General features: G+C 34.9%; 1 protein-coding gene across 1 annotated transcript in view; it reads right to left on the reverse strand.

Annotated features, from left to right (window-relative positions):
- The window catches only part of LOC145687466 (uncharacterized), a 40,905-nt gene that overhangs the window by 11,330 nt on the left and 1,728 nt on the right, over nucleotides 1-27,847 (reverse strand). Inside the window, exon 2 of the mRNA XM_081760919.1 lies at nucleotides 4,577-4,806. Coding sequence (XP_081617045.1) covers nucleotides 4,577-4,806 — 230 coding nt within the window. The remainder of the gene's footprint in view (nucleotides 1-4,576; nucleotides 4,807-27,847) is intronic.

Below are 27,847 nucleotides of genomic sequence, written 5' to 3' on the forward strand. Positions count from 1 at the left end.
TCAAATTACGTTGTTAATAAGTACTATGTATTCTAATGAGGGAATGTAACCAAGTTATTTTTACAGAATCGATCAAGAAATTCAAATTGAAGTAATACGTTGAGCAGTGTTGGCAAGAAATAAGGAAATACTCATACAAATGTCTTGACACAATCACAATAATTTCATCAAAGCACGACGTACGATAATTCGAATTCGAAACTTATGACATATATCCTTCATCAAATAATTCTAGCTTCGCCTGTTTTGGTACCACTTAGCATTGTGTATTTGTGTTGGTGGTGGATATAACATCAATTGTTTTGTTTTGTAAAACAATTTTAAAATTGCACGTGTGTCTACTCTTTTTGTATATTGTTATTTTCTGCGTTTAATCGAATATATGTATATATTCATTTCTTCCAGGTGTTCCGTTTTCCAATTATCCATTCGCTTCACTGGATTAAGTTAGTTTGATTGTGGTTTTCCTTCTTTCATAAAAATAATTAATACAAAGAACGTGTACTTCTAATTCCCAATCTTGAAAGATCTTCTGGCACGGTGTTCTATTTCTTTAGTAATGTTCTATGAGTAATGAAGGGCTCAAGGAGGAATTACAACCTCCACCATTCTCCTTCCCTACGCCACTGGATACTGAATGAAAATACTCTAATTTTAGAGCAAACAAGGACGAAGAAAACTTCACAAAAAATCTCTTGGTTAACAGAACACATGACACAGTTTGGCAATACTGTTGTTACTATGGTAATAGTGTGGATTTCATAACATTCCATTCGCTTAAAACAAATGTGTCACTCATCCCTCGAAATCAGACATTTCCAATGCTTGCCGAGTTTGTTCTCTGGCCAGCTTTCGTTATAGTTGTGACAATATTTCTGCAGGTTTGTTTTGTTCAGTAATGAAAACACAGTAACTTTTGCTGTAGTCGTTTAGAAACTACTGTTAATGAGATATACAGTATATCTTTGAGTGTTTTGTGTTATATAATTTTAGAATAGAAATCATAAAGAGTAGTCAATATTGTTAATAAGTTTTGGTCGGTGAGGCTGAATAAAATTTAATTTAGTTTTTCCAAAGTTGAGACATAAATTGCTCTTTCACACCCAAAACTAGCAAAATTGAGTTATCCTTAGTTCATAAAAGTTTTACTCAATTTCTCTTTTTAAAGTCGAATTGTTTTGACTTTGATACATAATGCCGAGTTCGACCGAACTTCGGGACATAAATGCAAAAATAACAAAGATGGGAGTTGATCACCTGCTCAGCTTAAATCTGGTCTGCATATGCCTTTACAGTCTACATGACAAGGATATTCCCCCCGAAAGCAAGACAACTAAATCGTTTCTTCTTTGAAAGAGAATGGACTCTCGTACCCAGGGTTGAATTCAGGGGGTAGCCCGGGGGGAATCTCCCCCCCCGAAGGAAATTCATTCCCCCCCGGAGAAACTCAAAAAATTTCGGTCACAAAATGTACAAATTACTTCACCCAATTATTTGCTTTCTTTCCGTGTACGTGCAGACGAAATCCGATCTCTCAATATACATATAAATGACGCAGAACCATTCTATATAAATATTAAACATGTAACATCTAAGATAGAACACCAAATAGTCAGTAAAACTTGTATTTCTTAACTCTATAACCGAGTTTGGCAGAACATGAAATTGTTAACTGTTGAAGAAAGGTTTGTATTTTAGTAGGTACTATACTCTCGCCCTATATTATGTATTAGTAGGTAGCACTAGCACAGATTGAGATAGGAAAGGAAAGATAGGGAAGATCTTTCGATCATTCCATATGATCTGTGATGTCAGCAGACTTCAGTTCTTGAAAATTTACAGTTCTTGCATTATTTGAAATAGAGCGCCTAAATCCCATTTCTCCCATCGGAAGTAACACGTAAATTTTTTACGATTGTTAAAGTAAACACACTTTTCTTTAATTAAAAATAATTCAGTTAAAGGGTGAGATTCAGAGTGCGTCATTTAGAGGGGTCAGGAAGGAACAGTTATCCCTCCTTGGTTAGAGATTTATAGAGAATTTATCAATATGATAGTAGTATATGAGTAAAAGATTGCTATTGAAGGTGATGAAGATCCTGCTCAGTGCCGTGCCATGGGGGAGGGGCAAGCGGGGCGACGGCCCCGGGCGCCGAAGTAATGGGGCTGTAAAATTCGGGAAGGAAACAGAAAAGAAAAGGAGAAAAGAAAAACAGGAATGAAACACGTGCGCATATATAAAATGAAAGGAAAAAAGTAATGAAAAGTGCTCAAAATCAAGGAAAAGCAGGGTTTACTTTTTAAAATTTTCTCGTTTCACGGCTGGTCTGTCGACCTCACTCATATATACGGGTGCCATCGTATACTCTCGCGCCAAGCGCTGATTTTCCACGACACGGCACTAATCCTACTGAAGATTTCGTAAACTAAACTATTGCTGCAGTGAAGAAACGAAGGCTAATATGCTTGATTTAGAATCAGAAGTATGAGAAAGGATGATAACTTTTTGTTAAGATATTCCTATGTATGTTTGTTTTAGGACAAAAAATATTTCAGTTAATTTAAATCTTTTTAAAACTTCTATATTGGTAACAAACAGTAACTACTGAATATAGGAAATAATAATAAAAATAGTTACTGTAAATAGCAGTTAAAGTTTAGTGTAAAATATTTTTGCCAGTCTTTATTTAATGTTTTAGATAAAATTAAACGATTGTTTTTTTTTTAATTATAATCTCTCATTGAATATTTAGCAGCTAGTCTCAATATTAGGTAAGATGTGGATATGAATGGAATTGTTAAATATGCTGCTTTCTTGCAAAAATACAGAAAAACAACCCTCCCCCCGAGGAGTTGACATTCCCCCCGGGTGAAAATGTCTGAATTCAACACTGCTCGTACCCATCCGTAGGACAATATACCATGATAAACAGTCTTCTTTTGTCTTTTGTATTATTTATCCTAGAGAATAAATAGGTAGAAAATTTGAGTTTTTGGTAATTTTGAACCATACTAGGGAACTTCTAAATTTGATCAAACTCCTAAATTTGAGTTTTTGGTAATTTTGAATCACACTAGGGAACTCCTAAATTTGATCAAAACTCCTAAATTTGAGTTTTCCGAACCATACTAGGGAACAAAATGGACCACTCAAACTTTTAGAGATTCACACCATGGTTCTATACTGTCTTACCAAGTTTTTAACTCTGTCTCTTTTACCCTAAAGGATAAGGCCGTGGAATGATCAACTTAAAAAATTAATTTCATTTTCAAATTTCTAGTTCTGGCAATTCCCAAAATCTAGGGAGTAGTTCTTCACATCTCTCAACTTGAGGGACGGGCCAATATTTAAAGGGGGTGGTCTCATGTATACCTTAACCAGGGACACAAAACTGTCCTCAAGTGTCGGGATTACTACTGTTGTAATAACCTATGTTTATTATGAGACACTACATGGGCCTATATTTAGTATGGTTCCAACTACACGATAAAAACTGCTTTATTTCAAATTTCCCGTTTGTAGTTCAAATTTCGTAGTTCCGTTTTACGTCTGGCTCTAAATACGGCTGGCTCTATCATATCATGAAGAAATAGATATGCTCCGAAATATGGCAGTCTCCCCTTTGTCTTCTTACTCATTCTCCCTCTTTCTCCCTCCAGAAATCATGTTTGTAGTAACTTTTCTACGAGCGTCGCAGACTTCTATGATCTTTGAGGGACTCATTCAGGAAGTGTAAGTGTTTCGTTCTCAGATATCCAAATCGTGGCGGACATCAGCAAACTAAAAGGGATACGGGCTCCTTCGCCACCCCTAGGATCGGCGCCGTGTAACTCAACTACCAAATGTGACGACTACTTTGGATGGAAGGGGAATCACATTTCAAAGCCATACGGGAACCTGTAATTATTCAACTAATAGTAACTAAAAGATTCAATCTACAGGAATGAATTCTTGTTTGGAGGAGTCAAATCGGAAAATTGAAAACTCGGAATCATGAACATAGCGATCTGGAGAAACGAATTATTGTTTGCCATGGATTGAAAGGAATCAATTGCAAAAAAAAAAAAAAAAAAAAAAAAAAAAAAAAAAAAAAAACGGTCCATTCCTAATTACATGTTCGACGTAATTACGAAAACGTGTGCAATAGGATACACGTGCATGCTCTCAAGGAGCAATGAAATTGTTTAAAATCCCATTACCTCTAGTCCTCTATTCCTTTATTCAGCCAGTGGCGTACATAAAATTTCATCAAGGGGGGGGGGTCACGCACTCAACTTCGTATCGTTTCAGGACAAGCGTGATATACCTAGCTATATATATATATTTTTTTTCTAAATGTCTATTTTTCTATAATGTCTTGCTCCAGTGGGGGAGTGGGGCTTAAACCCCGAAATATCTTACGTACGGTACTTATGCACCTATAATGTATGTAGATGCATATATACATGTTATATATACATTTTTATAATGTTAATTGCAACTATAGTGAATTACAAATAGCCTATTTCCATTTTTTAAAACAAAAATCTATATTCGATATGATTTTTTAAATAAGAATGAATAAGCGAAGCTTACCTTTAAGTACCCTGTATCCAAGCACATTGGATAAGGATCTGTGCTTATTCTTCGGAATGACAACATCATTTGATACTTATTATTAGTTGCAAAAATAAATGAACAATTGAAGATAGGATTTTCTGTCGACAATTTATAATTCTCAAAAGAAAGTTCCATTTTATTTATTTCTTCTTTAGGCTGAACTGTAAAGGAAACAGTCGACCCCGGTGTACAAAATCTGGACATTTCTGAAAAAAAAAAAAAAAAAAAAATGAAACAATATAAAATCAGAAAAAAAAATTACTATAGCGATGGAAATACACATTGCTATATGAACTCAAACTAATTCGGTTGCCTAGATTTTGTAGATCAGTATTCGGTAAGGTTCTTTCTTCTACATAGGCTTACAGATTATGCAAAAAAAAGGTAACGTACCCCCAGGCTAATATTTAGGTATTTTAAACCAAGGGCCCAAGAAAATTTGCGACCCTTCCTGTTAGGCCCAAGAAAATTTTGCCTTCATCCTCTTATTTCTTCATATTCAATACAATCGCTTCCGCTTACATTGGGCTACCAGCAACAAGGCGGAGCGTACAGAACTAAATACACGGAATACGTTGGGAGCCAAAAGGAATACCCGCAGCTCCTCCTAGCACCAGTAGAGCACGCTGTTCTAACACGTACCAGTGTTTTCAGTATAGATCTTCCTTAAATTTTCAGACACCGTTTTTCCCGCGCTTACCATACTTCAATCTCAATCTTTTAATATACCGGTGCCACTGGAAATTTACCGCTCTAAGCTCGGGCCCCTGTGTAAATAAGTTCTCTGTACGCCTATGTACCGGTCATACTTACTACCTTTTGACTTACTGGGTCTGTCTAAGGTGAGCACCATTTTTGTCTCTATAGGTGCTTTGGGACATTTTACTCAGTATCTCTCCTGTTGTTATCGTGAGAATACTTGGCGCAGCTTCTCTCAGTTCGATACTTGTTTGATACGAAAAATACAAACTAAACATCTTTTCAACTCTTTTTTTTAAAACACCCTTTTTTGTAAACATATTTTTAATTTTTTTTTTCAAAAACCACTTCGAAAACTGTCTTTAACATTAGCAGAAACAGATGTTCAATTTAGCAATCTGTTCAGGCCTTGTTTTCAAGGACGCGGTATAATTTGCAGTTTTTTTCTTTTTAAATTTGTTATTTCTATTATCATAAAGGCTTGCGTATGCTGCGCTAAATTACTTAGAACTAGGTTTATGCGCATGCGCAAAAAAATGTTATGCCTTTTTTAAATAAACATCATAGACATACGTCGAAGAGAAATATTCTTTTTTCCTGCAACATATTTGAGTTCAAAACGCCGCAGCCTAAAATAGTCTGGAAAATGTATTGGGTGCATCCTATTTCGTAGCCTCGATTGGAATGTGGTGGTTACATAAATCTCTTTTATAACGAAAATAAAATGCCTCCTTTCTCTCGTGAGTCCGTTGATTTAAAAAAAATGCATGAAACAAGAGAATCAATATCACCTGGAGGATAGTTTGTAATTAAGGGAGGGTGGGGGATTGGCGCTCACCCCTCTCCGGCAGTTTCTATGCTCTCACTGTGACTCTAACGAGTGCTGACATCTAGAGCCTGATAGTAGTAGTTAGCAAAGTGAAGGCGCCATAAGTGGACCTTACGATGTAGGTGGAGCATAAGGAAATAGATTTTCTCTACAACTGATGTAAAATTGTAAGAAGAAAGATTGCAAGGTACGTGAAATGAAATATTAATTTATAGTGTTCAATAATGTTCATGTGCAATATTTGTACCTGCTTGTAATTTAGAAGTAATTGTAGGGCAAAAGTCAGTGTCACCTAGGAGTGAAAAAACAAAATATTAAAATGGCGATTGTCGGGTAATGACGATCAACGTGAGCAGCATTATCCTACTGTGAGCGTCATTACCCTACTAACATCGTTAGCTGGTTATGTGCTGAATAGAATTTGTTAAGTAATAGTGGCCGTGTCCAAAAGATACAAGTGCACATTTGAAGTACGCTTATTTCCGGAAGTGACGTCACCTAGTGTGCGTCAAAAGGTCCAAGTTCACAAGTGTGCGAGTGCATAGTGCGTAGTGTGCGAGGATGTACACTACGTTAGTATACTTGTGTGCTTAATATGGCGATTTCTCGTAGAATGACCTAATAAAATTTTAATAGGCATATTCTTAATATTTTTGTTTAAGTAAATATATTTGTGGACTGATTTTATAATAATTTACTTGATAAACATACAAGTTAGTGATTTTACAAGTCGAATATAAAAATATTACGCAAATAACAAATGTATTTACGTTATGTTCTTTGAGTATGCAATAGAATTTAAAATAGTATAGGGAAAACAAACAAATAGTTTCTTTAATAATGCTATAAAGACATTTGTGCTTAAATATTACATGGTTTATGTAGCTTAATTGAAATAGTTGCACTATCGGTAATGCGGCTATTTGCACGTAAATGACAAATTTTAATGGTGTATGAATATATTAAGTTCTAGCATAGTATACATAGATTATTCATTTCTCTATAGCTACAGCTACAGCCGCAGCCGCAAATGTTAATTCATAGACACATAAGCCTAATTTTATAGTTTTGATTCTAAACGAATACCTTTCAACGATACCATATTTCCTTGCACTTGAGAGAGACTGTAATATACCAATTACCATACATTGTGTATTTTTGACAGGTACCGAAAAGTGAAATACAGATCAAAAATTCCTTTCTCCACATTTATCAAAGATTTCACAAATTACTCCTGGTAAGTCTTTACTATAGCCATTTCATTTTTTTAATTCTTCGATTTAGCGATTTGATCTCTTGGTTCCGGTTTTAACAACTTGCCTCTTCACCCATATACTGTATATAAGGTAGTAGGTAGGTTGGTTCCTTTTTGTACCAAAGTATAATATTTAATTCACATAATATTGACGAGCGAGTGTTAGCGAGTGAAGGCTGGTTGGAACCCCGCAGAGCAGTTTCTTTTCCGTCTTCGTTACGAATCGGTTCATTGAACGATTCATTGAAAGAAATGTCCAAAGTAAAGACTTGCCTTCCTCTTAATTCATATAATCCCATTACTGTACCCAGTATTAAAAGATTATGAACAATAATTTCTTCCGTATAGTTGAACAATGAGAGCCATTACATTACATACTGTATTTTTTCATAAAACCGTCTCTTAATTTTCATAAAATTCTTATTATATTTTTAGTAGTTTATTTTACGTTTATATTTGGACGAGGGGATTTGTTTCGTTACTGAATAACCATTTTCGCAGTGGGAAGCATGTAGGAGAGTATATTTCAAGAGAGATGTAGGGCGCCGAAAGCGTAGTAAAATGCACGTAAATGTTGAAGTGTATACAATATACAGAACTCCGTTCAAGCAGGCTTATAAGATAGTAATCTCACTTTTTTTTGTTATTTTTACCATACTACTTTCATTAGGGTTATTCGCCTTGAGTATGCATTATCCTTATAAATTGGTATTTCATAGCGACATATTAGCTTTTTTCTGTAATTTTGGTCCTCATGTTGTTCAACTTTACCGTTTCTTTCCTTGTCATCCTTCTATGTGTTAACTTTTGCTGTAGATTAAGAATACGGAGACACTATTTCGATGATTTCCAGGTAAAATCAATAAATTCACAGTGAAAGAATAACATCTAAGGAACTTCAATATTAGCGCAATATGGTAGAAAGAGTTCAATCAGTATGCCTGAACTGAAAGAATACAGTAGAACTACAACAATTATACTGTCATTGTTGTGAAATCTACCGTACAGGAAGCAATTATACTCAGTATCAACCCTCTCCCAAAGTAGTTTTGTGCCACATTATTGTAAATACCGCTCCCCTCGGTGTCCTAACGCTCTTGCACGTTGCCTACTTTCAGTTGCAATAAAATTCCTAAACTAATTCGCAAAAGTGTCTTCAGCGTCCTAATCACCAGTGCTACTCTTCTTTCGGGAGATTATTAAATATTCCCTCCGCAAGCATGCCTAATAAAGTAGAATATCGCCAATAGTTTAGTGTTTTTTATGCTGTTACGAGTTTATTGTGCACATAAGACAACGCACACATATATTATATATGTATTGCATTTATGCTCCGCTCTTGTTAATCTGCGCGTGAAATACCCAAAATGACAAATATTTGCAGGCACGGCAAAGCTGAAGTTGTTGGCATACATGAAAAAAAAAACTCTTAAATCATTTTATGGTTACCCCATATAGTCAATCTGTACGGTTTATTTATCTTTAATATAACTGGAAAGTCATTCATCTAAAGAAAAAAAAGCATGCTAATTTTTTCTAGTACGCGAAATTCTCCCTTCTTTTGTCATCAATGTTAGATATTCCACCACAACGAGGCGCTGTAAGCTAGTGCTGATCAAAAGCTAATTTTACGAAGTGTACACTATTTAGTGTGCACTCCATTTGTAGACTTCGAGTGTGCATCCTCGAAGTGTGCACTATGCACTTTTGGACACGGCCAGTGTTCGTCTTATAGCAAAGAAAATGGCATTTATATTTCGTTGGCATTTAAATTTACAATCAAGAGTAATGTAAAATAAAGATTACGTTTCAGTTTAGAACAACTTAATCACATTAGGCGAATTAATCTTTTTCCAACGCTTTTGTTTCAGTTGAAAGCTTGTGTAAGACATTTAACGTAATTTATAGATCTTTAATTCACGGATTTTTTATACCATATAATGGAAGCATAAGAAAATAAAGAAAATATGTTATATTGGGATCTTTAATTTGGAAATCATGCACATTAGAGCGTGAAAAATAAAGACAAAGCAGTTGTGAAGGAGCGAAGCAAATGGCGGAAGATGGGGTAGTTCCGTGGAATATTTTCAATTTTTGAACTGAAACGAAAGTGTTGAAAGTGGATCGTCAGTTTGAAGAAAAGAATAACTTGCGAAAATATTTTTTTCAAGTTTCAAGATATTCTTACTAAAGAGATAGAAATACAATCTCAATAAAAAAGAAACATGAAACCCAGCTACTTCAGAGTAACACTTACCTTCAAAATATTGAAAAAATTTAAAGAATACGTAGGGAAAGATTAATCATTTTTATAGTCCAATTAATAAGTTGTGGATTTTTTCCTTTCCTCAAACTGACAATTTAAGTTCTCCGTCAGCCACAAAAGATTGTTACAATGAATCTGATTTCAACTTTACATTAGAATCAAAGAAAATTGTTTTGCCCGTCCTCTACCTATATAGAAAATCTCCAATCATTTTGACTGTAGCCTTTAGATAATAGTCTTTTTATAATATATTTGCCTATAGCTAAGGAATATTACATACTGCTGATATTATAAAACATTATTTGAATTTTAGCGTATTTATACGAATCGGGCAAAATATTTTTGGTTGTTTCTAGGACTATTTTGCTTACAAATTCTTAATGATCCATAAACATACTAATTACTATTTTCTCTTTGTTCCAGCTGTCATGCCACGAAAGAGAGCAAGAACAACAACTAAAGCTTCATGGGATCCTGAAGTTATGAAGGCGGCGATAGAAGCTGTCAACAAGGGTGGAAGAGTTCGTGAAACGGCAAGACAATTCAATGTGCCGTACAGTTCATTTCGAGATAGATTGAAAGCAGCCACACAACTTCTACCAAGACTTGGCAGGCGTCCTGTTTTCTCTTCAGCTCAGGAGAACGAAATGGTTGATCATCTTCTCAAGTTGTCTGATATGTTCTATGGACTTACCTTAAAAGATTTACGTAAAATTGCATTCGAATTTGCCGAAATTAGTAGTATTTCCACGAACTTCAAGTCGTTAATCCATCTTGCAGGTAAAGATTGGGCTTATGCTTTTCTGAGAAGACACCCACAACTGAGTTTGCGTAAACCAGAAGGTACAAGTCTTCAACGTGTTCAAGCTTTCAACGAGCAGGCAATCAGTAAATTCTATAACAACTTAGGACAATTAATGACAGGGCATAAATTTCCTTCAACTCGTATTTACAACATGGACGAGACAGGAATAAATCCTGTACACAGGCCAAATAAGGTGATATCTTTGAAGGGCAAGAAGCAAGTAGGATCAATTACTAATGGTGAAAGGGGAAGAACAACTACCGTCTGTTGTGCAATGAGTGCTGCAGATTCATTTGTTCTACCTATGTTCATCTTTGCCCGTCAACGCATATCACATCAACTGGAAAAGAATGGACCTCCTAGTGCTATATACACTTGTTCAAAATCAGGATGGATCAATGAATATTTGTTTTGTACATGGGTGTAACATTCTGTAGAAAACACAAATTCCTCTCCAGACAGCACAATGCACGTACATTATCCGTATAGCACACGTACAATTGCACGGATGCAACATGTGCGTCATCTGTATAAATGCACGCCTGTACATGTGATGCACATATACGTCACAAGTCCTATTCAACATCTTCACGTGCACAGGACATGCGCAATGCACACGTACACGTCCTGCACAAGTGATATACACCTACCGCGCAGGTGATTTACAAGTAGCACGTATTCGATTTACATGTAGTGCACATGTGATTTACATGTAAGACAGCGTGTACTGATAGTTGTGCATTCCGTGCTATTGTGACTACATGCATCACCTCTTTTACGATTTCAACATGAATGACAAGCTTGAGTGGCATGCGCGTTTCCAGATTGGAAGAACATCAATGGAAAACGAAGAAAGATCAGGAAGACATTTTGGTCCCCTGTACAATTTTAAGGGGTCATTTTGCCCCAATCCCGATATAACCTTCAAAAACTCTTTATCTGCTATCCCTCCGCCATCTTCAGCAGGGAAATCATGCAAGATTGTTTGATCGCCAAACCTTTCTCACTATCAATGTGTGTAACATGTTTTATTTAAGTAATTACTTTTTTCAGCAACAGGCGACGTCTTCCTTTCTTAAACCTTCGCGCCACACTAAATACAGCTTGTACACTAGTACCACTTCTCTGTCATCAGAGGAACGCCGTTATAGGGGAAAGTCGTCTGGTATCGGACAGCGGGTGGTATCGGACAAAAGCAGTTTTCGTTATTTCCTGCTTAAGGCGGCACCTGTCAAGCATACAGTGAGTTGATCGGGATGAATTAGCCAAACCCATGCCATAGTGGATTTGTCCGATGAACGATGTATCTCGTGCTTCAAGGTTTTCGTATTTTTGCGAGTGATCAGGTGCATGGAGATAGATTTGTATGGCTGCAACTTGTCACAAAGTAAATGTATTGATATATTGTTGCTATCACTGCACTTATTAGGGTGTATATATATTATAATTTAGGCGTATAGTTGCATTCATGTTGTTACAAGCCGGTAGATAACCATTCATAAGTTGCAAGTCTTTCGGCTGGTATCGGACAAAATGGAATCGCGTGGTATCGGACAAAACATTGGTAAGTAAACTTGACGTTTTTAATGGTTTCTGTGTTGTTTTTTTTCATTAAACCATGGGGAAAATACGTGACAATTTGGATGAAGAAAATATGAAGTTGGCCATGGACAAAGTTATTTCCAAAGAAGCACGTGCGACCAGTGCTAGATATGGTGTTCCTTAGAGCATGTTAGGAGATCGTGTCGAAAAACTGTCGGAAGTGAAGGAGACAACAGCTAAGCCTTGCTGCTCGGATAACAAAGGCACATTTAGTAGAACGTGACCAAGAAGAAGTACTATACAGTCATGTAAAGGCTTTGTATAGTTATCTAGTATAATGCCACTAAGAATACCAGAAGTTTTAAAACTAGTTTAAAACTTGCTGAAAAACTAAACATTATAATCTGCGAGGAGTCTTTTGATGATTGGATACAGCGCAATATATGTAAAGATTTGGTCCATGGACAATGTGCAAATTTTGAAGGCAGACTGTTTTATCATTGTGATTTGTGTCAGAGTAAAAAATAACAACTCTTGATGAGACTAAGAATTTTAAGATCTATTTTAACTTTTATTTTAGGCTATATTTGAAAGCGTAATAAAACTGTATTTTGTGTGTAAGAACTCCTATAAGAAAACAGCTAATATTTGCAATTTGTTCTGTTATTAAATTATCTCAAAAGACTAATTCTCTATAGTTTTATGTTTGTCCGATACCACCCTCCACTTTTTAAGAACGCTAATTTGTGTTACTTTTGATTTTCTACAAAAATATATATTATTAGTTTTTACCTGTCAAATCACCTTTAACATGTTGTGTGTAAGATACCAAGGTATCATTTTGTACATTAAGTAATTTGATATAGCTATTTTTCAGCCTGACAAACTAAAAAAAGCTAAGGTGTCCGATACCAGACGACCTTCCCCTATACTAGGGTGACTATATTGCCCCGGGGGCTCATTATTCCTCCACTTCCCCTGCAATGCTCAACACGATAATCAGAGTAAGACATCCCCCTCCAAAACCAAGTAATGATAATTTCTTTATGTTAATATCAAGAGTAAAAGTGAGGAGTAGCGCGGGGAGACGCCGTTACCCCATTTCCAAAAATATCTATGGTGTCCTCCCATTTCCTTAAAAAAAAAAAAAATACAATGGGCAAAGATAGGCATGGAGGACGGATCATGCGTCCCCCTACCTTTTTTAATTCATTTTACCCTTGGTTAATATTGCACAAATAGATGGTGAAAATCAGAAACGACGTCCGAATTCTAAGAAATTAAAACTTAATTTTAAAATATTAATGATCGCCAAAACACGACAATATTTGAAAATATGAAGAAACTTCAATTCCAAACTTTACCTGTGCAGCAAGATACTGTCGAACGAGCGAACAAATCTCCCAAGAAAAAAAAAAAAAGTGAAATGAAATGAAAGTAAAACGGTGTATTAAGTTTGACAAATTCAATAAAGGAAAAAGAGTTTAAACGTGCTACAGGGTGCGGCACGTAAAACCGGCCCGTAAAGTGAACACATAAAATGAAATGTAATGTATTGAATATGATTAACTACAATACATAAATGAAATGTAATGTATTGAATATGACTACTCACCTTCACAGCAGGTGCTGAAAGTGTCCTAAGCCCACTTCAACACACATGTGAGCACGATTGAGGAGATTCATATATACCCTTGTCAGTTCTTGAGTTGTAATGCTATTGGTGACATCCTGAATCCTGGTCTTGAGTTCTTCAATTGTGTGTGGATTTGTTTCGTATACTCTTCTCTTTAACAGTCCCCATAAGTAAAAGTCACACGTGGACAAGTCTGGTGACCGAGGAGGCCACAAGCCTTTGCTGATTGTCCTCTCTGGTGTAAACATCTCATGCACAAGGGACAATGATGCTGCTGATGTGTGGCATGTTGCACCGTCCTGCTGAAAGTAACATAACTGACGCTCCTCTTCGGTCAAGTGTGTATAAAACTCCTCCAGGATTCCCATATACACGTCACTGTTCACTGTCGTCTCAAAGAATATGGGCCCAATAACGCGTGTGGCGGAAATGGCACACCAAACACCAATCTTCTAATCATGCAAGGGTACCTGGTGGATTGCGTGTGGATTTTCTGTCGACCAATACCGGTTGTTTTGGGAATTTACGTACCCAGACAGGTGGAACCACGCCTCGTCACTCATGATGAGCATTAGTGGATCCAAGAAACCACTGGCAACATTGCTCAACAGCCATGAACAGAAATGCACCCTCTTCTGCAGGTCAGGCTCCTTCAGTTCTTGCACAACACTTATCCGGTACGGTTTTAACTTCAGTCCCCTTAAAACACGTCTGCAACTTCTCTCACTCGCATGAACCTGTTGACTCAATCTCCTGGTTGACTTTCGAGGATTTCTTGTCATTATCTCCTCCACCTGCATCTTTAATTCAGGTGTGCAGACAGATGGTCGTCTGTTCCTGGGAGCATTTTGAACCGATCCTGTACGCCGCCATTTTTCAATCAATTCCTGAATGGTCCTTTTTGCTGGCACAGAACGTCCTGGAAATTTCTCCCGAAACAAATTCTTTGTTTTCACAAAAGATCCAGTGAGAATGATCCCTTCAACAATGGCAACATGCTCGGATATCGAATACGGCATTATCACACACTGACACTCACCCGGCTTAACACAACGAGGCCTTTTTCTCAACTGGTTTCGACAAGTTTCACTGGCTGCGGCTGCACGTGACTGCTGCAGGTCACGTAAGTCGTCCCGACCTCGACACGCCATCTCTTGGTAGGAAGGTAGATTATTTAAGTGTTGCCAAAAACACAATATACCAGAATATTACGACGGGCCGGTTTTACGTGCCGCACCCTGTATAATAGAGATATCTTTGTAAAAAAAATATATATATGTTATGTAAAATATGTGTATATAGGACATCAGACAATAACGTTAATATATTTATCAATATTTTTTATAAAATACTGGAGTATTTTCATGGTAAGAAATATATTCCAATTATTGTTGGTGATTTGAATATAATTTTTTGAGTGGAGAACTCAAATATTTTTAATTTTTACTTCAAATATACAATTAAATTGCCTTAATCAAATTATCGACAAGAATAACAAAAAAAAGTGTCGTATATAGACTGGATTTTGGTAAACCTATGAAGCATAAATTATGAGTCAGAAGTTATGAATACAGGCTTTTCAAATCATTAAGCACAAATTGTAAACATTTTTAAACCAGCACCTCTAACAATTGCGAAAGCAAATAAAAAGTGAATTGTAACAAGGCTTTTTAGATCAAATACAGTGTTCGTAGTTTGAGGGAAATTTCCCTAATTTAGGGAAATTTTATACGTAAATTTAGCAAAAAGGGAAAAAGGGATGTTTTCGATAAAACGTGAAAAATCCAGGGAAATTATCATACTGACAGATTGACTAATATCAATGCTTATATTTTCCTTTGTTCTTTAGAAATAAACCAATGCAATAGCATTAGTTTGTGTGTGCTAAAAGAACCATAATTTTCACCCATTGTTGCCTGGATGGGGTACAATGACACGGTGGCTCAGTGGTAGAGCGCTTACGTCTGGTGCATTGTTTCCCTGTTCGGTTCTCAGACAAGCAAGCTTACGATAAACAACAGTCTCCGTAGATTTTCTCGACGTACTCCCGTTTCCTCCTACTTTCTCATTCTTCCATCATCATTCACTTGCTTTAATCATCGTCTCCCTTAGCCTAAAGGCATAATCGTCGGATGTTTAACTGAAAAATTTCATTATATTTCATTTTGTTGACTGAATGTATTTCTGTGTATACTTTCGTAAAAAAAAAAAAATGAAAAGTAAACAAAAAGTAGAAGCAAAAAGCAAATGAATAAAACAAATGTGGTTCGTGGCAGATGCGTTGCCCCTTCCTGCCCCCCTAAATGACGCATCTGGCGGTGGTTCCTTTAATACAGCTAAATTAATCTTATTTCATAATTTGTGTCATAGGTATTGGACACTCAACAAACTAGGGGAAATTTGATAAGAAAAGGGAAAATTTTGTATCAGTCGAGAGAAATTTTCTTAAAGAAACCTACGAACACTGATCAAATACTGTTACTTATTTTACTTATTTACTTACTTGGAGACATGGGATAATATTTATGAGCCAACCAATGTAAATGATGTATATGCTATAGTACATGATACTGTAAAACATAACATTGAAATTGTTTTTCCTATTTAAAAAAAATTAATAGGAAAATGGATTACATCTGAAATTTTAAAAGCAAACATACAAGTATTAATTATATGTACTTATATTAAATTTACAACTAAATAATATTATAAAGGGGCACCCTACTAGAATGAATTAATTTAATTCCAGATAGAATAAAAATAGTTATTAAAGTGTTGAAAACAGCAAAGCAAAATTATAACAGTAGAAAGATTCTTCAGTCACACAATAAATCACAGGCAATGTGGAAAGTAATTAAAGAACTCAATATGCAAAAGTATAGTACCCATTAGTGGTGGGAACAAAAGCTGGATTTTCGGTTTTTAGGAAGACCGAAACCGATTTTTGAACATTAAAAAACGGTTTTTCAATTAAACCGGTTTCGGTTTTCTTCAAACCCGGTTCGTTTTTTTTACCGAAACCGGTTTTCTCCCAAAACTGCTTCGGTTTTTCACCGAAACCAGACATCAGTTTTCTCCAAAACCGGTTCGGTTTTTCATCAGATCCAGTTTCGGTTTTCTTCAAAACGGGTTCCGATTATTTTGCAAAATTGGTTCTATTTCAGACTAGAATAGTGTTTCGCTGTCCTCCGGAAGCCGACTCCGTTTCCACAGAAATAGTTTTATGTGTTTTCCAAACGTTTTCACTGAAACCGGTTTCGGTGAAAAACCGAACTGGTTTTTGGAGAAAACCGAAACGTTTCAGTGAAAAAACGAACTGGTTTTGGAGAAAATCAAAATGTCGGTTTTCCGGATTTCGATTTTTCTAGAAACCGGTTTCCGATTTTTATAGAAACCGGTTTCCGGTTTTTATAAAGAAAACGGTTTTGCCAATCCCTAGTACCCATATAAGTAGCATAATCTATGAGGGTGTAAAAATGACAAACCCAAAGCACATTCCAACAAAATTTAATTAATATTTTACAAATGTAGGAAAACTCTTATTAAAAACAAAGAAACTAGTAAAACTAACAGAATTACAAGTTAAAAAGTATAAGAAATCGATTTTTCTAAAATCGGTAACAGAGCGTGAAATAGTTATTATAGTAAAACAAATGAAAAATTTGGAGTCAGTTGGAACGGGTGAAATATCTAACAATTTGATGAAAAGTTTTTACAAATACTTAGTCAAACCATTATTATCAGTCAAATATTTCACTTTCAGTGGGGACTTTCCCTGGTGAACTAGAATTGCTAAAATCAAGACGTTACGTAGAAAGGTAGACGCAATGAAATAGAAAAATATTTAGTGATTGCATTTCTATAAATAATAGTTAAAATTCTAGAGAAAATATTCAATCGAGTAATGGAATCCAACATATCCAACATAAAACATTATTTCCTTAAAGATAAATCTGCCGAGACAACAATTGTTAATTTTCTTGAAACCTTAGGAAAGAATTATGTTTAGGAATATTTTTAGCTCTAACAAAAGCATTTGACTTAGTAAATTATAATATATGACTAGAGAAGCTTCATTGCTATGGCATTAGAGATCTAGCAAATTAATGATTTGAATCGTGTCTTAAAGATCGGAGGCAAGTAAATGAAATCTTAGAAAATGACTATATGCAGATGATACAAATATAATAGTGGGAAAGATGAAAACAAATTAGCTTCAAATTGTTAACTGGTAATGAACCAAATTTCAAGTTGGATGAATGAAAATGAGTTAATTATTAATATTAATGAAACATGTGCCTTAAATTTTCATAGTGTTAAAAATAATCAAACACAACAATAAAAATAGACGATAACTAAAAACTCTTACTTTTCTCAGTGCAAAAGTATCTAATAAATTCAATTGGGAGCTTCGTAAAGAGCATATAAGAACTAAGTTAAGCAAACAGTGTTATGCAATGAGATATGTAAGAGATAAGTATAATGTAAATATAGGTAAGTGTATTTATTACTCAAATTTTAATTCTATAATGGAATATGGCTTGATGTTTTGGGGATGTACCCCAAAAATCTTGTCATCTTTAGACTACAGAAGAAAGTGGTAAAGATACTAGCAGGAGAAGAACTATTATAGAACTCCCCATTCAGAAATATTTTTAAAGAACGTGAAATAATGATTTTTCCTTCGACGTATTTGTTCGAAACATTAATATATCTAAAAATAGTAGCGAATTTATTGTAAACGAAGATATACACAGTTGTAATGCAAGAAGTAAAGAATATATTCACTTTCGTACACACAGAAAAACATATATAATAAATCACTTACATAAAATACTCTATCATAAATCTGCTTCGATCATGTATATACATCATATTTCTGTAAATAACTTTAGAATCAAACAGTTCAATGTTTTTACTCTATTGAAGAATCTATTCAAAATAGTTCGTATATGTAAAAGATATAATGAGACATATTAGTGAATTTCTAAATGTAATAGTTGTATATATGTCTATGTAGCCATAAATTTCAGAATGACATGTCCAATTTCGTTGTACGACGATTAGAGCCTTTCTATTTGATCTGTGTCCCTTCTGGCGCTGCAGTCAATGTGTGCTTTCCAGTACCACCCTCAAAAGATGAGGGATAAGTTGTTGCGGCCGAGATCTTTCAATTGTTAGATGCGGAAGCGTTGCCAAAATGAATTATTTCACGGACTTCGCTGTCCTCTATCTTGTTAGCCTTTCTAAGTAGCCTACGATCTTCACTCGTCAAGATCAAACGATTGAATGACAAATTGGAAACACAGCTGAGGTCATTCACTTCTTTTCCGTAAGCAAAGGGAGAATCTACTCCGTCAGAGAGATGGCGAGGGTGGGGCCGAAGTATAGTTCGCATACTTTCCGAGGGCATAGATGAGATAGGCACTAACGGATGCAATAAATGAATGATTGAATATTTGGCTTATCAACTTGGATTAGTTTTCAGGAGATGTCGTAGTGTTTTAACTTAAGTAGGCATTAAACACATTTTCCAAGGATGACATAATCGAATATGGTGGCTGGTAAATTAGAAAATTGTTTATAACTCTGGTAGTTATACATAAATGTAAATCTATTAAACACTTCAAATATTCCATTTTTAGATACAGGCTGTTGAAATGAAAATATGAATACCATAAACTTGTCGAGAGTTCCAAAATACAATGTCTGTAACAGATTTTAAACCAAGTGAAATGTCATGCAACATATTTAAAATATGTAACGATAGTATATTAACTATTGAAAATGGGAGAGAAAAGGTAGAGCAATTGCCCAGATGCGAAATGACATTGTTCCTAACATTTGTACTCTAGAAGTATGGATAATATGTATTACAACATAAAAAAGGCTCTTTTGTGGTTTGTAAAGGAGAATAAAACATCAGCAAGTGAGGCTATGAAGGCCACTTCTCAATAAAATGAAAAGAGAAACTTACGGGAATCTTCATGGCAAGAAGCATGTCACATACACTAGTTAGCAAAGTGGAGTTACTTCTAAGCGAGACCATTTGTGTATTATTTGGCAACCAAAAATATCATAATCGTGTTTACGAGAAATATAAAATGAGTGAGTGTCTAAGAACTGAGTCATTGTTAAAAGCCACTTTGTACTTACAAGATGATGCTTTTACTCGTACATGTGAGTTCAGGATATGTCAAGCGTTTTCGGTGCCAATTTACTGTCACATCAATTATTGAATTTTTGGTTATTCACTAAAATATGAACGGAAACTTGAATCACACGGCAAAAATGGTTCTAAAAGTGAACATATCAAAATCAATAACGAGGAACTAAACTGGAGTTATGGGATTATTTTGTTAATGGCATACAGTTTACAAGACCTACAAAATCTAACAAACCTATAATGTGCTTTGCTGGAACTTTAAACAGAGGAAGTAATCAATGTTTTCAGAAGTTTTAATCCTATTACAGAATATGCTACTTTATCGAGACAGCATTGCAGAAAATAGACTTTGATCTTAATCATACAGGCTGTCCCAAAAGTAACCGAACCCGATGTTTAAGACCATATAACTAAAAAACTAAATGGAATGAGAAGGAACGCTCTTTGCAACAGAAAGCCCTATATATTGAGAAAATTTTCAGACACAAACATATTTCTTGCCATGCATGATTTAATAATAAACATTAAAAATGTTGCCAGAGTCAGAAAAATAAATTTTGCAAATCGATTATACTGGATCACAGAAGCCATACCCGTAAATTTTTTCAACATTTCTCAATACTACCGAACAATCTGGATGCCCATATATTGAATTTCACAGAAAAAATACGTTGTGAATTTTTACCAACACTGCACACGTGTATTATTGTCGCCATTATTATTCAACTTTGTCCTGGAATACGCTATAAGGAAAATCAAAGATAGCAACCAGGGCCTAGAATCGAACGGTATCCACCAGGTTATGGCATATGCTGATGATGTAAATTTAATAGGGGATGATAGAACAACAATAGAAAGGAATGCAGAGGTCTTAATAAACGATTGCAGGGACATGGGTTTAGAAGTAAATGCAGAGAAAACTAAATATATAGAAGTGCATCGAGATCGTAATACAGCAAATAATAGATGCGTTAAAATATTAAATAATACTTTTTATTACGGTCCCGACGCGGATTTTTATAAAGTGGATACTTTCAAATATCTAGGATTAGTATTAACAGAGGAGTCATATTCACGAAGAAATTAAATGTCGACTAAAAGTAGGGAATTCATGTTATTCAGTTCAAAATCTCTTGTCGTCGCGAATTCTGTCGAGGAATTTGAAGCTTAAAATATATATAATGATAATAATGTCTGTTGTTCCATATTTTTGCGAAGCATGGTCGCTTACTCTGAGGGAAGAACATAGACTGAAAGTATTTGAGAACAAGATCCTGAGACGAATATTCGGACCCAAGAGGAACGGGAATGGGGAGTGGCGGAAGCTTCATAACAGGGAACTACATAATTTATACAGTTTACCAAACATTGTTAGGGTCATCAAGTCTAGGAGGCTTAGGTGGGCAGGTCATGTAGCTAGGATGGAAAAAAGTAGAAACGATTTCAAAGTCTTAACTGGAAGACCAATCGGAAAACGACCATTAGGAAGACCTAGGCGCAGATGGGAGGACAATATTAAGATGGATCTCGCAGAGATAGGAATACAAAGTAGAAACTGGATCCAGTTGGCTAAGGATAGAAGTCAGTGGCGAGCTTTTGTGAACGCGGCATTGTACCTTCGGGTTCCATAACTCATAGAGTTAGTTAGTTAGTTATATGGTATTATTGCAGTGTACAAACATACTCATATAGTATGTACAGAGGAAGTATAATGATTAAAAAAAATACGTTACTTAACACGAAAGACATAAACCAAGAAAGTACTCTTCCAAATATTGATAAGATAATCTGGAGAACCAGTTTACAGAATTAGAAAACGCATGTTTCTTTCCTCGAGCGTATCATTTTTTTTTTTTTTTTTTTTTTTAGCGAGTTGTTTCCTTATTCGCCGGGTGTACAGAACCATAATGCAAAACCCTCACTTCTTTTTAATGCATCGAAACGCGAGTAATAGAAACACGATTTGGTTGGGGACAATTGACACTCACATCACTTGTAAAAGTCAAATGATGGTACAGACAGGTGAAAGGATGAAGTAGAGATAAGGTCAGTTAGGCGTTTGTAGACGGGCGGAAAACGTAATGATAAATGCACTCATCCAGCTAGTAACAGAAAAGAAACTATTACTGTAGGCTATTTGTATAGCGTTGCCAGCGTTGATCACCGTGGAATAAATAGTTTCTAACGTGCGAACATATAAAAAAACAACTTGTTGAAGAGGATGTTGTCGTGGATGAGTTTTGTACACTTGTGATTGACGAAGAGGCTTCAGATGATGAGGAACTGTCTACTGAAGTTGCAAATGATTGTTAAGATACGTCAACATTTCCAACAGAATGTGAATCATCTAAAGCACAAAGTCAACCACCGAATGATAGTCAAGATAGCAGAAGTTCGTCAAGTGACTGTCCATCACCATCAAAAACTCTGAAAACGAAGTTCCCGGAAGGATATTTGGCTGATGCCTAGAAGATCTGGACAAAGCAACCAAGAGAAAAAGATGGAAATATTGATCCTCCACAGCTATGTCTTCCTGGTTTATCAATTGATATAGAGTGAGTTTCAACACAGTTACGGCACAGAAAATAAAAATAAAAAACAAAACAGTGTTACAAAAGTTCGAACGACGCTCACACGTGTGGGTAAACTAAAGCGAAACATGCAGATGCTTGACATGATAAATAGGAAAGTGCTTGAACACTTTATTGAAATGAGATGTGAAAATGCAATAATACATGACCGCACTGAACTTTAAGAAACAACTCGATCCTAATGACAAGTTATTATTCAAAGCGTCCAGAACCTGAGTCAAAATTTTCAAGAAGGGAAACAAGATAGTTTGTTTCAAGATAACTCACAAAGTTAGCAAGAGTGTGGCTGGCAATGAATATGACATACAGCGCAAAGCGGACAGTTTCGCTATAGGGAAATCGCTCATTTTATTGAAGACAGTAAGTTGTCCCCAAGTGAAGTGCTGAATGCAGACCAATCCAGATTTGATAAAGAATTACGATCTGGAAGAATACTCTTAATTGAGGGAAGCAAACACGTGTTCGGTGCTGTTGGATCAACTTCGTCAACCACACATTCATACATGATAATGCCGGTCATTGACATGGATGGTACGCTATTACCAGAATTATATGTCCTCGTGTCAGAAGCCACAGGACAGTTCCCATCTACTACAAATATTGATCTACCAAATATCAAAGCATTGGCGAGCAAGTCAGCTAACATGACCAAAAAAGATTTAAAGAATTTCTTTGAATAGGTATTGTGGCCCGATTTACACAACAAAAAAAGAATTCTTCTGTTGGTGGATTCCTGGACAGCAAATAAAGATTACAGTGCTGCGGTCCTTGAAGGTATTGAGTTCATCAAGGAGCTCATTCTGTCACAATGTACTGAATTAGTGCAACTATCTGATGTATTCTTTTTCCGTCTGTTCTAAAACTTCGTAAGATTTATCATCGATACACTAACGGTATGTTCCGACATTAACTTGTGGCATAGAAACAATTTCCTACGTCTTCAGTCCTTTGTACATTTTCAGTTCTCTGCTGCAAGATTTGCTAATTTGATAAAATTCGCTTTCTTTAAATATGGTTATTCCACTGCTAATCCCGGTACGTTTCAAACGCTCTTAGAGTACTGTTTTGAAAGTGGACTAACAGAAGAATATTGTGTAACGCGTTGTGAACGTCCCGCTTTTAAGTATGCTCACTGCGACAAGTGTTTGTGCATACAACACGCTTTCATTCTTGACTTGCATATATCCTGCAGTGAACCTGTAATGGCAAATTTTATGGAGCTGCCACTCAAGTTATTTGCCTTCCTAACATACAGGGTGAATTAACACTGTTTATTTTGTTGTTCAAATACGTTACAGACATAGATCATGTTTGTTAATTTTAGCCATTGTTCTCGTGTGTAAGTTTCTGCCACATTAAGTGATTGCACCTGTAGCACCTGTTGCACCTCCGTCCTATCAATGTCACATTGTTGATATTTTGCTATGTTATAATATCGGTGTTATTCTGCATTTGAATTAAATTCATAATATGAAACCCAGATTCCTTTATCATCTGTCGCCACATATCAGACTTCTCCATTGTATGTTTTCAGCATACGTAGCTCCAACAGTGTGCAACACTGTACCACTACACTTCATTGTTATGTTTAGTGATAATAGTGCATTTTAAATCTGTCCACACTTGTATATGGTGTTACTTCAAACAAAATAATTTTATGTTGAGTTGGCAACACTGGTTCACCTATGACAACACTGTTCATGGTTTTAGATAGAGCATTTTGTTCTCATTATATTGTGGAACTTCTGTTTTGATTGCTTTAACGGTTTTCAAGATATTTACTTTAAACTAGTGATGTGAGGTGGAAAATTTTCCATTTCGAAAAATTTTCAGTTCTAAAAAAATATCAGTAATCAAGTAACAATTCCTCAGCAATCATAAAATTGCTTGAATTCATGTTTAGAAATGTTAAAATTGAAAGATCGTTTAAAGAATCTAAAAATTTTCATGGCTCACAATTTTCAGTACTATGTAGGAACAAGTGAAACAATTTTTCACGAATCAAAATATTTTCTGTCTTATATGGAAAAATTGAAGAACTTTTTATGATTTGGAAAATTTTCATCATTTTGAAGCAAAAAGTAAAACAACTTTTTGTGAATCGGAAAGTTTTATTGCTCTGTGAAGAAACAAGTGAAAGGAATTTTCATAGATCGGAAAATTTTCATCACGATGTAGAAACAAGTGAAAAAAAAAACTTTTCGTAAGCCGGACAATTTTGGATATTATGTATAGCGATGTCAGGTGGAAAATTTTCCATTATATTTAACTGCACATCAGTGATGAAAATTTTCCGATTCATAAAAACATACTCCACTTATTCCTACATCGTTGTTTAGCCGACATGTGAGGTGGAAAATTTTCTTCTATATTTTTCCGGAAAATTTTCCGTTCTTAACAAATATTAGTGATCAAGCAATAATTCCTCAGTATTCATAAAATTGATTTAATTAATGTATAGAAATGTTAAAAAGTGAAAGATCGTTTAAAGAATCAGAAAATTTTCATGGCTCAGACAATTTTCAGTACTATGTAGGAACAAGTGAAACAATTTTTCATGAATCGAAAAATTGTCTTGTCCTGTACAGTGAAGAAAATTTTCCGGAAAATTTTGAAACGGAAATTTTTCCGATTCATGAAAACATACTCCACTTATTCCTACATCATTGTTTAGCCGTAAAATTTATTGGTAATAAATATTGTCTTAAAAAGTTTCATGAAGTGAAATCTAACGACTCTTCATTTCAAGAATGTTTCAAAAACTTCAATGCGTTCTTCCCTCAGAATCCACCTTTGATCTTACAGTACTAGATTGACAATACTAGATTTCGTCAGTTTAATACGCATAGGACGGTTTACTCATAGCTTTACTACTTTTATAGATTTACATACTGCAATATTTATAAATACGTAGATATAAAGTGCCTACTGTAAATTTTTGACTACTTAAAATTCCAGTTTAAGTAACTCATGAAAGCAAATACTGACCATTTTCTGGAAATAAACATTTACTTATTCATATATTCATTCAGAAGAAAAAGTGAAATATAAATAATAAAGCTTATTTGTATAATTATTCTTCCAATAAAATAATAAAGAAACATAAAAAGCTGCACTATTAGCGCTGCGTTGTAAACGCAACAAGTAATTTCACTTTAATTTACAAAATAAAAAACATATTTCTTATATATATATATATATCCTTGTTCTATCGAATCGTCATTATTTCTAATACAATTTTATACATAATGTAGTTTTACAATACAAATAAATGCTTTAAGATGTTCATTATACAAAATTCCAATATTGAAATTATGATTTACCAGTGTTAAACACAATAGAATCATTTTTTCTTATTTTCTGTTACAAAAATAATCTTCATAAGGAATTTTTATGTAGTTATTTCATTACATAGAGAGTCCTACATATGAAGAAACAGTGGAATCTTCTGTTTCTGAAATTCATAAATTCACAAAGGTTTCTTTTCAATTTCTTGTTACGTTTTAAATATTGGAATGGGATATTTGTTCTCTACAAACTCGATATATGTTCCCTGCACTTTACACACACATACACACACACACACACAGAAAGAGAGAACAGTGCATATTTTTACTTCCCAACTTGAAATAGTAGAAAATTTTTTGGTTTCCGAAAGCTAATAGCAAAATTATAATTTGTTGCTGTCTAACTTCCCTCTACAGGAATTGAATTTTATAGCTGAATGTGCAGTTAAATATAGTGGAAAATTTTCCACCAAACATCACTATACGTAATATCCAAAATTGTCCTGATTATGAAAAGTTTTTTCCACTTGTTTCTACATCGTCATGAAAATTTTCCGATTCATGAAAATTCCTTTCACTTGTTTCTACAGAGCAATAAAACTTTCCGATTCACAAAAAGTTGTTTTACTTTCTGCTTCAAAATGATGAAAATTTTCCGAATCATAAAAAGTTCTTTAATTTTTCCATACAAGACAGAAAATACTTCGATTCATGAAATATTGTTCCACTTGTTCCTACATAGTACTGAAAATTGTCTGAGCCATGAAAATTTTCAGATTCTTTAAACAATCTTTCAATTTTTAACATTTCTAAACACGAATTCAACAAATTTTATGAATACTGAGGAATTGTTGCTTGATCACTGATATTTGTTAAGAACGGAAAATTTTCCGGAAAAAAGTAGAAGAAAATTTTCCACCTCACATGTCGGCTAAACAACGATGTAGGAATAAGTGGAGTATGTTTTTATGAATCGGAAAATTTTCTGTTTCAAAATTTTTTTGGCAAATTTTCATGACTGTACAGGACAGACAATTTTTCGATTCATGAAAAGTTGTTTCACTTGTTCCTACATAGTACTGAAAATTGTCTGAGTCATGAAAATTTTCAGATTCTTTAAACGGTCTTTCACTTTTTAACATTTCTATACATGAATTAAATCAATTTTATGAATACTGAGGGATTGTTACTTGATCACTGATATTTGTTAAGAACGGAAAATTTTCGGAAAAATATAGAAGAAAATTTTCCACCTCACATGTCGGCTAAACAACGATGTAGGAATAAGTGGAGTATGTTTTTATGAATCGGAAAATTTTCTGTTTCAAAATTTTCATCACTGCTTTAAACACACAATTCCGTGATATAATTTTTTTTTGGATATTCATATTTTGAAGCCGCGTAGCTCCTATCCTTCTTTTCCATAGCATCTTAAATTTTGCTCATTTTCATTTCTCATGGTGCTCTATCAGATGTGCTATGTGGCAATCAGATTTCAGCGACAGCTTGTGGGACCCATCCGTGTTATTAAATTTAAGGAATTTGATTACTCGGACTCTGATCCAAACTTTACGTTAGAGAGAACCAGCCACAGCCACTACTAGTTAGTCAGACTAAGATCCAACTCTGAAGGTGTCTAGCAAGAAATATTTGTTCCTGACGTGTCATGAAGTACTCATGCAATGTTAATATAATGTAGATGTGTAATCAAAATGGTGTCCTGCATCACGAGCTACTGCCGCGATAGACTTGGACTTATACTGTCGACAATTAGAGCGAGTACACGTAGTAAGTTACAACAAACAACCTAAAGTGGTCAAAAGAGAGGGTGTCGTATCCACGCTGGCAACGCCAAATTTAGTACTAAAACTGTAAGTAAATGTAAATTTTAATTTAACCTATTGTAGTTACAATCAGGTTGGTTCCAACGAAATATTTGCTTGGAAGTCTGGTGGAAAACTCACCTCAGCTTCACAACACAGGGAGAGACTAAGGACATACTTCTAAGTCACAAGCTCTGTACACATATAACAGACAAGATTAGTGTACCCAGACAGTCGCAAGATAGTTTATTGTTAAAGAGGGTCGTATGAAATTATACAGTGAAAAACGCAATTGCGAGTGATTTTTTTCTACGAATTCGATCTGGGACATTCTATCTGCATAGCAAG

This window comes from Thermobia domestica, chromosome 1 (assembly GCF_964235325.1).
Source record: "Thermobia domestica chromosome 1, izTheDome1.hap1.1, whole genome shotgun sequence".
Lineage (NCBI taxonomy): Eukaryota > Metazoa > Arthropoda > Insecta > Zygentoma > Lepismatidae > Thermobia > Thermobia domestica.